The sequence below is a fragment of the Diachasma alloeum genome, unplaced genomic scaffold, assembly GCF_001412515.2.
Source record: "Diachasma alloeum isolate Michigan unplaced genomic scaffold, Dall2.0 Dall_scaffold_01088, whole genome shotgun sequence".
In the NCBI taxonomy this organism is placed as follows: Eukaryota; Metazoa; Arthropoda; class Insecta; order Hymenoptera; family Braconidae; genus Diachasma; species Diachasma alloeum.
This window is the reverse complement of record NW_021681199.1, coordinates 74,137-84,601: the sequence shown is the minus strand read 5'-3', so window position 1 is coordinate 84,601 and position 10,465 is coordinate 74,137. Positions and strand designations below refer to the sequence as shown.

Genomic DNA, 10,465 nt, shown 5'->3' with positions numbered 1-10,465 from the left:
GACTTCATCACGCACTTATCATATAAAATAGTATACGCAACACGTGCGGACAGCAGGCGGTATCACTCGGGCGGCTGCGCTGCCCTCGTGAGTAACCGCCTGCTTTCCGCACTAGTTGCGTAATGTACTATTTTTGGCTCGTGCTATAAACCTCCCACAAAAACCTCACTCACCTTCGGCTCTTGCTATAAACCTCCCACGAGCCAAAAAACACTTTTTCGTGTCACGGGACCTGAAAAATCCCATTTTCGTGGCGCTGCGCGCCACGTAATTTGCGTTTTGCAGGTCCCTCGACACGAAAATTAATATACACACCTCCACCATGGAAAACATATTACCGTCCCCCCCGTGCAAGACCTTCAGAGCCGAAGGCGAGGATGGCAAGCACGTGGGGGAGGTCATATGTTTTCCATGGCGAGGTGATATGTTTTCCAACGCTCGGGCATGTAATGTACTATTTCCATGAGTATTGGGAATTTACGAGTAAACGAAAAGGCACTTTTCGGAATGAGGTGAACGCAGCAGCAGTGTCAAAGAAGTTGTTTTGGATCGAGTGACGAACTACTTAGTTATTTTCATCACAAGGTCCACAAAGTATTTTCTGACGAATGTGGCTTTGTAGGCCGAGCCGACGGCGAGGCCTATAATCACATTCGTCAGAAAATACTTTTGGACCGTGTGATGAATGCAATTTTTCGTCAGAAGGCCCGTAAACCGCGATCAAACCGAGCGAAGCGAGGTTAGAATCGCGGTTTACCGGGTCTTCTCACGAAAATACATATTTCGATAAGAGTGAGACGGACTTTTTATTTGTGTGAAGTTGGCGGCCCGAGGTGAAGCTTGTGTGATTAGCAGCCCTCGGCTTCGCCTCAGGCCGCCAACTTCACACTCGTAAAAATTCCATCTCACTCGTATCGAAATATATAATTTCCACTTCATATCGGTAGGAGTGTATTTTCAATAGGGAAGTATTCTCGGTGGGGATACATCCCTATAAGAATAGGTAGTGATGACTGCCGGTGGGGTTATGTATGGGTAGTGATGTCACGAATGCAAAACCCATGGGTAGTCTTGTCACAAAAAACAGTTGTACAGATAGACTTGTATTTGATTGGGTTATTCGTCAGTAGGCCTGTAAAAGATGCAGCTGAACAGTTGCCTAATTTTTAATGTCTTTGTATTACTTCAATCGTTAGACTGTACGATTTCTATAATTCTCGAAACCGGCGGACTTATAACTGCTCGTAGGGACCACGGAAGCAGAAAAATGGCATGACATGTCACTGATCCGTCATATGACACGTCAGTGACCGTCATAAGATGGACGGAAATATAGCGGATTCTTGTCTCATGACAATTATGACAAATTCATTATATTCAGCTTATAGTACCTAATAATATAACTTAGGATTCGAAGATAGCCCCATGGTTTCAGGATAAGGTGTTTTATGATTTGTTAAACACTACAATTAATATATTCAAATTGAAATAAGTAATTGAAAATAAGAATTATTACCAAATTTAACAAAACTTTATGACCGAAAAATTCATGACCGTCAGTTTACATCCACCTATTTGGTTCGAAACAGGAGAGGAAAGTATAACTGAAATTAAGACATGAGAAAAATTTGTGTCCCATAACAGTCATTTTTTTCTGACCTGACGCGTTCTAAAACGTGACGTTATTTTGCAACCCTGATAGGGACGTTCTCTGAAGATGATGATTTACATAAATATTTCAATTTTGGGATCCCTGCCCGAGTAGGAAATTAATTATTTTGTTTTTGTCATTCAACTCACTGAGAACACATGTTGACGAGATCCTTGTCCGTTGTATTCTGGTTGAGGCCACGGATATATAAATTAGTTTTCGACAATTGTTCTGGCTGTTGTCCCTGCATTGCATTGTTGCTAAGATTCGTACTCATTGTGCCACTCTGACTGCCAGTTGCACTGCTGGAACTACTGTTTGTATTTGCTGGTGACGAGGCCGTTGGTACTCTTTGTCCACCGTACTGAAAGGGAATGATGTTCTTTAAATTTTTCGATTGCAAACAGAGACGAAACAATAAGCCAAGGAAAATTGCAATAGCAAAGTACTGAATTATAATAAGTTAAATTTTACATTGTCCTTAATTGTGCATTCAGGAGACACGTCAAGACTTTTTCTTTAGTATAAAATTTCTCGGAATCTTCATTTCATTTCCAATGACATTCATTGCAAATAACCGTTTAGTTGGCCTGCGGACCTTCGGACCAATCTTGTTTCTTCCTGAAATCACTCATCATCAAACCAATCTTATTTGAACAAGATGTGAAAAATTGACTTGTTCACATGTTGTGTCATCTGAATTGGAAAGGAGAAGTAATTCGAAATTGAATCTTAATATTCGCTTATTAACGATATCCAAGTACTTTGGCTATGTTTTCTCCAGTGAAATGCTTTTCTACTTTTGTAGTTGAAGACCAGAGCTTTCATTTGAGCCCCATTAGATCCTAAGTTTTCGGACATTTTACAATGTTTTTATTAATTAAACTTTGCAGGTTTGAATTTGAATCTCGATATTGAACCATTAAAAAAAATTTTTCAAATCTGAAAAAAATTAGAAAGTTTACTTTTGGAGAAAGATGGATGAAATAATTTAAAAAATTCAATTTTCCACAATTACGAGCATATTTTATAAATAATTTATAAACAATCAATTTTCCAGCATAAAAATCATTTGTTCGGAATCGTAACAAATTTATTCATATTTCGAATTTTACTGAAAGTTTAAACAATTTCAATTATTTATTTATTAACAACGAATGTTTTAAAAAAATGATTATTCTATGCAAAACGTAATGTGGATGACGCTGAATATTCATGGTTTTTTTCAAATTTTTCTCACAAAATTTGATTGACAAATTTGATGATTGAAAATGGTTGAATCTATAGTGTGGTCGGTACCAAACTGTAAAAGATACTTGGATATCCTTAACGATCCAACAGATATATTTAAATTTTTACGGATGATATTCATATAGTTCTCCCATTACAAACAACCCAGTGATGATTTCATCAACCTTTTTTCAACTATCTGACACGTTTCACGTGGTATAAGCATACCCATTGAACCTTATGGGCTTTTTTGACTATATATGGTACATAAACATTTCAGTATATGCGTAAATATATTTATGAGTGTCGATAAAGCCATACCTACTACTATATGAGCATACGCATCACTGTGTGTATGGTTAAATAGCGACCGAATAGAACGCTGATAGAAAACGTTACATTTCTTAGTAGGAGATTTTCTAATAGTGATAAACCACTTTTTTAGGTACTAATTTTAATCAATTCAATTTTTAATGTTTGCATCATGATCTCGGTTTTACACTATAAAAGTTTCTATAAAGGTACTGCAAAATAGGCGATTGTCCTCTATATGTCCTTTATATGTTCAATAGCGATTAGCTATAATAAATGTAAAGTCAACACTGAGAGAAAAACGAATGAGTTCTCAAACAAATCTTGTTTGAGCCAACAAAATCATTAGTTGAAAATTACCAAAAAAATTATTTGTTGGTTCGAATTTGAAAGTCTTAAACATGAATAATTGCTCTATTTTCAACAACAACGAAAGATTTGGCTCAAGAGGCGGATCATTCATACAAGACGGCGCCTTTTCAGGGTAAAAATATCTTTTATAGAAGGGCATTTATCAAGAAATATTTTGTCCCTAAGTTACAAGATTGCTGTCATATCATGATTATTATTTCATTTAAGAATTCATTTTCGGTCTGTGATTATTGAATAGCCGAAACGACAAACTACTATCCCTCGTTTTATACAAAACAAGCATTTGTCGGGAGCAAAATACGTATGGGAGCATCGAATGACGAAGAAGTAATGCTAGATTTCTTGCGTGCACAGAGAATACAGTTTTTTTTAAAAGACTAAATAAAGACCAATAATAATAATGATAATTTTTTTAATAAAGACTAAATCTATTTCTGCAATAGATATTTTCTATTTCGGGGCACGCTTCGCATGTTTGGCACAAAAAATCCTTTTTTGATCATTTTTAACAAACGATTTTTTTGGTGCAAGTAAGACTTGTTTGAGACCTCTACTGTTTTTCTCTCAGTGAACTTCATCTAAAAAATTCCGGACAGATCATTTTGAAAAGTTTTCTAAAACTAGTGGGTTAGGCGAAAAATATTTAACTATCTTTCTGTAACGAGTAGAAATAAAATAGATCTCTCTGTAGCCTATTAAACCACTTTAGCTCCAAAGATATTTGAAAAAAACTACCCGATATATCGGAAAGTTAATAATCTTTTACTATTTGTCTACCGAATGAATGAAGAACTTACAGAAGCATGCTGTGCATAAGCAGTAGCAGCGTAAGGATTAGCGGTTGATGGTAATTGTTGTCCAACTGGCATTTGTGCCGCCGCTGCAGCTGCAGCAGCAGCAGCAGTTGGATATCTTGTATATGGTGGGTAAGCAGCCGCAGCGGCAGCGGCTGCTGCGTGCGATGGTGCAGCTCCCCAGGCGCCAGCACCACTTGCTCTGTACTGTACTGGATTACCACCACGGGGGCCACCACCTGCACTCCCTTTCAGTCCATGTCCACCGGCTGTGGGTCCGACACCAACTCCCACACCACCACCGGCATTACCCGCACTACCATTATTGGCACCCGCGTAAGTCGGTCTTGGCCCATTTGTACCCTAGAAAACAAATCGACACATTAATTTCGTCGTCGTAAAGTTGAAAAGATATAATTTTCTGTGCAACTTCCCGATTCGTACGAAATTATTTACAAATTTCAATTTGGTTCAATAGGGAACGTGTATAATTTTTTTTTTAATTTTTCACCAACAGTTTTCGACCTTAACACTCCGTTAATGATAAATTTGACATAATTATAAATTTGAAAGATCCAGGAAAAATCTGAAAAAAATCAAGAGTGATCTAGATAGTATGTTTGAAGAAGTACCGTGCGATTTTTCATGTTCAGTGTTACCCTTAATTATATATTCAAGCTCAAAGTTTCCATGTTTTTCTGAAAATTCGTCTTATATACATGGCCCGGAGTTTCGAAATAAAAATTTGAAAATCTAACTACTTATGATATTTTTAGAATATATTATTATTTATTCTAGACACTTCAAAATTCGATGTCAAATTTGTTAAAATTTTTCTGAGGCTTCACTGCAGTGTAATTTAAAAATCGGAAAATGTGAGGCGCGGCGTTCATAGCGCGACCAACAGAGTGTTAAATTATCAATTTTTGATTTATAAATATTAGAAACATTGATCGTTAATTGATAATAGATTGTCGAAAATTGAAAATTTCAAAGGCTTTGAAATCGCTAATGACGTCACAAGGGTGGTCGAACGCTGGGCCAATCATAGAATGGCTCGAGCCAACCTAACCCAATCTTCACGTGCGCCTTATCCAATAGAGGACGACACCGCCCCTCTTTCTTCACATTCGACCGACGCCCCAGGGCCCTATTGCCGATGTTGTTGAATCAGCCAACCTTCGGCCTAGAATGCCAAGTCTTAGCGATCCACTCACGATCAAATATCGACTTTCGATTGACATGCCAAGTTTCGGCGACCCCTTCACGGCTAAATGTCGGCTGAACATCAAATGGTCATTCGGTGAATTCCAAGCCTCGACCCGCAACTGGGTAAACTTCAGACGGCTAGAATTGATAAGGGTCAAACAGGAAGGACAAAGCAAGCGATCCCAAGGGTCAAATCCTCATTAGGGTCACTGTCTAGCAGGGAAACCAAACGAAATACTCCAACGGGCCAAACACTCACAAGGGTCACGAGGGTCTTAAGGGTCAAATAGGGGTAATAGCAGCAGAACTATTTTTAAGGGTTGGACGCTTTTATAAAAGGTGAAATGATCATAGGGGTTGAATGGATCATACAAGAAAACGCGTGAACAGATGCTAAAAGTCAAAAGATCGTAAGGTCCATATATGGTTCAAATTGGAGACCTTAAGGGTCAAACGCTTATAGGGGTCAAATTATGATAATGGTCAAATGGGGTAAATAATTAGAAGGATGAAAAATTCTCGATTTTTACAAATCAACTAGGAGAAACAAGATCTTCATTTTCCATATTTATAAACACAAATTCACTCACTTCCATTCTTGAGAATGCGGTAAACTCGTTATTTATTAATTATTAATAAATAGGCTGTCTACCATATCTATAATGAGTTTCAGAATTAAAGAAAATTACAGAATCAAATAAGAATATAATATTTCATTCATATAGCCGATAAACTTCATCGTAACTACCAACTGTACGGTGGCCGAGGAAGTAAAGTTAAAGACTAGCAACCCGAAGGTTCCAGGATCAAATCCCGACGAGTTCAACTTTTCACTCATCATTATCGACAATTATCGGTTTTTTAGGAAGGATCAGCCGAAAAATGTAATTTAATTTATAAAAAAATAATGTATAAATTAAATTTTTCAATTATTAAAAATAAGCATTGGGTGGATCACGTGTGCCGATAATCGGCCGATGCTTGGCAATCAATATCGGCCCAACCAAACCAGTAGCTAGCCGAGACTGGGCCAATGACAATTGAGGATCGGCACTCAAGACTCGGCAGCGCGGCGCCCAGTACTGCCCCAATCTTGGTCCGTTTGACTTTTCATCCCCGAGATACGGGCGCCCAGCATTGCTTATGCCACTTTGTGACCTCATGACCGAAACACTAGGTTTTAAAACTGTCTGATGTTCAATCAATTATAATAAAATATTTAGACAATATTTTTCCATAATTCTTTTCGTTTAGTTATATCTATGGGTTATGTAGAATGGGTAAACAGGGAAAACTGAACTCTATGCAAGCTTCCTATTTTGTTTTCATAAATTATAGAATAAAATTGTATAAACGCCTTTATAGACGCAGACACCCGCATAAAAAGGGCCCACTTTGTCGATTCTAGTTTACGAGGTATTCAATTTCTTCATGTCGTTAGGCCCGAAAAAACCGCGATTCTAACTTCGCTTCGCTCGGTTAGATCGCGGTTTTCGGGCCCAACGACATAAAATATCGTATGCCACACGGCGAGGCCATCGGCTCGGATTATAATGCCACATTCGCCAGATAATACTTTTATCGCCTGGTGACATAATATACTATTTCGTGTCACGGGACCTGAAATAGTACATTATGTCATCAGGTGATAAAAGTATTATCTGGCGAATGTGACTTTATAATCCGAGCCGAAGGCGAGGATTATAATCACATTCGTCAGATAATACTTTTATCGCCGTGTGACATACAATATTTTTCGTCGCTGGGCCTGAAAACCGCGATCTAACCGAGCAAAGCGAGGTTAGAATCGCGGTTTTCTCGGGCCTAGTGACGAAATAGTACATTACATGCCCGAGCCTTGGAAAACAGATCACCGTCCCCCACGTGCAAGAATGCCTTCCGAACCGAAGGCGAGGATGGCAAGCACGTGGGGGAGAGTGATATGTTTTCCATGGCGAGGTGTGCATGTTAATTTTCATCACGCTGTGACGAAAAGTGAACTTTTCGGCACGCTCCGCGTGCCTAAAAGTCCCATTTCCGCCACATTGTGATGAAAAATATTGTTCGTAACCCGTGTAAAAATGTTTTTTTAATCGTGGGATTATATCACTCACCTTCGGCTCGTGATATAAACCTCCCACTCGCCAAGAATAGTATATTACGTGCTAAGGCGGAGAAGTGCTGAATTCAACGCTGGTGGAGTACAGGCGCACGAGGCACGTGAGTCGGAGACGAGGCCGCCGNACACTTTTTTGCACTCGTTACGAAATATACTATTTCGTGTCGAGGGACCTGAAAAACGCCAATTTTGTGGCGCGCGGCGCGATGAAAATGGGGTTTTTCATGTCCTGTGACACGAAAATAATATACACACCTCGCCATGCTCGCCCTCGGCTCGGAAGGCAATCTTGCACGTGGGGGACGGTGATCTGTTTTCCAAGGCTCGGGCATGTATGTACTATGTCTCCGCAATTTCCGTTTGAACCAAGGTTGGTTTTTTTTATCTTCCCTAGCGACTCCATTTTTCACGCTATCAGTGTTATTCGGGTTCTAACATGGGCGAAATGTTGTTAATATTATCGGAGTACTTCATATCAACAATGTAGGCCCTTTTTATGCGGATGGCCACGTAGAGTTGAAGGGGAAAATTCATAGCCTTATCAAAAATTCTATAGTAGTGTTGTAGTAAAATGAATATAGTAAAAAGTAGTAAAAGTGTAATGTCTGATTCCCATCGTTACACCGTTTTACTGCTAAATGTCGAACATAGAAGTTCTTGCATTTTTAAATCGAAATGGCAATTGAGTATTCTGATTTCAAATGAGATTTTCTAATAATGACAGGGATGGATTGGATGAAGAATTTAACGAGTTTTTCAAAAATAGAGGTCATGGAAGCATTCCCAACATTCCACCTGTCATTGAAAAGCACTTCAAAGATTGTGATTGAACAATTGTAGAAACATAGAACCTCATTTTCGGAATTTCTTTAAATTTTTCATTTTTGAATTTCAGTAAATTAAAAATGAGGGATGAAAATATGGAGATGGTTTTATTGGCTAGACAGGGATATTGCATTAGAAATTTGCTTTTATTTTATAACAAATATATTCTGTAGAAAAATTGGATTTCCCAAAATTTACAATTTGTAAGTTCTCTCTACGTTATTGAGATTGAACGTGCGTTTGAACGAAGACAAGGTCATTGCGATAAGCAGCTCAGCAGCATTGACCAAAAACTTCGTATTACTCAGACAATTTATGACGTTCAAAATGTCCCTGATTGATAAGAAATCAATAAAGCTAGTCAATCACTATATCGTTTCCAATGTTCTGTTATATGAATGGAAAATTAGCGCTGGAAAAGAACCCGAAATGTAGATTTTCCATTAATGTAGAAGGTAAAGTGGGGAATGGAGACAAGCGGTTAAACCAGTCCTAACCATCCCTTTACGTGCGGGCCTCCGCTGATAAAACATACCAAGCATTCCCAGTTGAATTTACCTCGAAAAAAATATGGCAGTGTCTATTCACACGGTCCACGGTAAATTTTACCGTGGATATAGGGTATATTTTACCGTGGATATACGGTAATTTCTACCGTGGATATAAGGTAAGCGGGGTACGTTAGGCCCATTTTTTTTACCGTGGATAAAAGGTAATTCTTACCGTGGGTATAAGGTAAAGGAGTGGTGTGCATCGGGCCCATTTTTACCGTGGATATAGGGAAGATTTTCACCGTGGATATAAAGTAATTTTTTTTTACCCTGCATATAAGGTGAGTGAATGGCGTGCAGTGTTTCCACTTTTTACCGTGGAAGATGGTTTTAAAGATGACAAATGTCTCCAAAGATGATGTCTGTTTTCAACTGGAAAGCGCAATTGTGACAACATTGTCCAGTGGGGTCTAGGAGTCTCCCCTGGTTCAAAACCATCTTTAGAGGCATCAGCACACCATTTTTCGAGCCGCTCTTTCATTTGAGCCCAAAAAAACATTCATATCTTGTCTGACATCGCTGCTACAAACTCGGGTCTACAACTCGGGCCTTCAATTGAAAACCCGAGTTGAAGACCCGAGTTTGTAGCAAAGATGTCAGACAAGATATGAATGTTTTTTTGGGCTCAAACGAAAGAGCGGGTCGAGAAATGGCGTGCTAGGACCTCTAAAGATGGTTTTGAACCAGGGGAGACTCCTAGACCCCAATGTTCTATACATACTCCTAGACCCCATTGTCCTCCTAGACAATGATGTCACAACTCTGCTTTTCAATTGAAAACAGACATCATCTTTAGAGACATTTGTCATGTTTAGAGGCCCTAGCACGCCATTTCTCGAGCCGCTCTTTCATTTGAGCCCAAAAAAACATTCATATCTTGTCTCCCATCTCTGCTACAAACTCTGGTCTTCAACTTTGGTTTTAATTGAAAACAACTCTGGTCTTCAACTCTGGTTTTAATTGAAAACCAGAGTTGAAAACCAGAGTTTGTAGCAGAGATGTCAGACAAGATATGAATGTTTTTTTGGGCTCAAATGAAAGAGCGGCTCGAAAAATGGTGTGCTGATGCCTCTAAAGATGGTTATGAACCAGGGGAAATTCCTAGACCCCACTGGACGATGTTGTCACAATTGCGCTTTTCAGTTGAAAACAGACATCATCTTTAGAGATATTTGTCATCTTTAAAGACTTCTCCACGCCATTTTTCGAGCCGCTCTTTCATTTGAGCCCAAAAAAACATTGGTAGTGTCTATTCATACGGTCCACGGTAAATTTTACTGTGGATATAGGGTATATTTTATAGGGTTTAGTTTATTAAAAATCTACGTCAACAAATGCCAAGAAAAATATGAAAAAATTCAAGATTGATCTCAATGACTCAAGTTTGGGATAAAGCTAACGA

General features: G+C 38.7%; 1 protein-coding gene across 8 annotated transcripts in view; it reads right to left on the bottom strand.

Moving 5' to 3' along the window:
* The window catches only part of LOC107045841 (protein alan shepard), a 53,187-nt gene that overhangs the window by 29,023 nt on the left and 13,699 nt on the right, over positions 1-10,465 (bottom strand). For all 8 annotated transcript variants that reach the window (XM_015268230.1, XM_015268225.1, XM_015268227.1 and 5 more), the window contains exons 2-3: positions 4,363-4,722; positions 1,801-2,015 (exon numbers count right to left, since the gene is read on the bottom strand). In XM_015268230.1, coding sequence (XP_015123716.1) covers positions 1,801-2,015; positions 4,363-4,722 — 575 coding nt within the window. The remainder of the gene's footprint in view (positions 1-1,800; positions 2,016-4,362; positions 4,723-10,465) is intronic.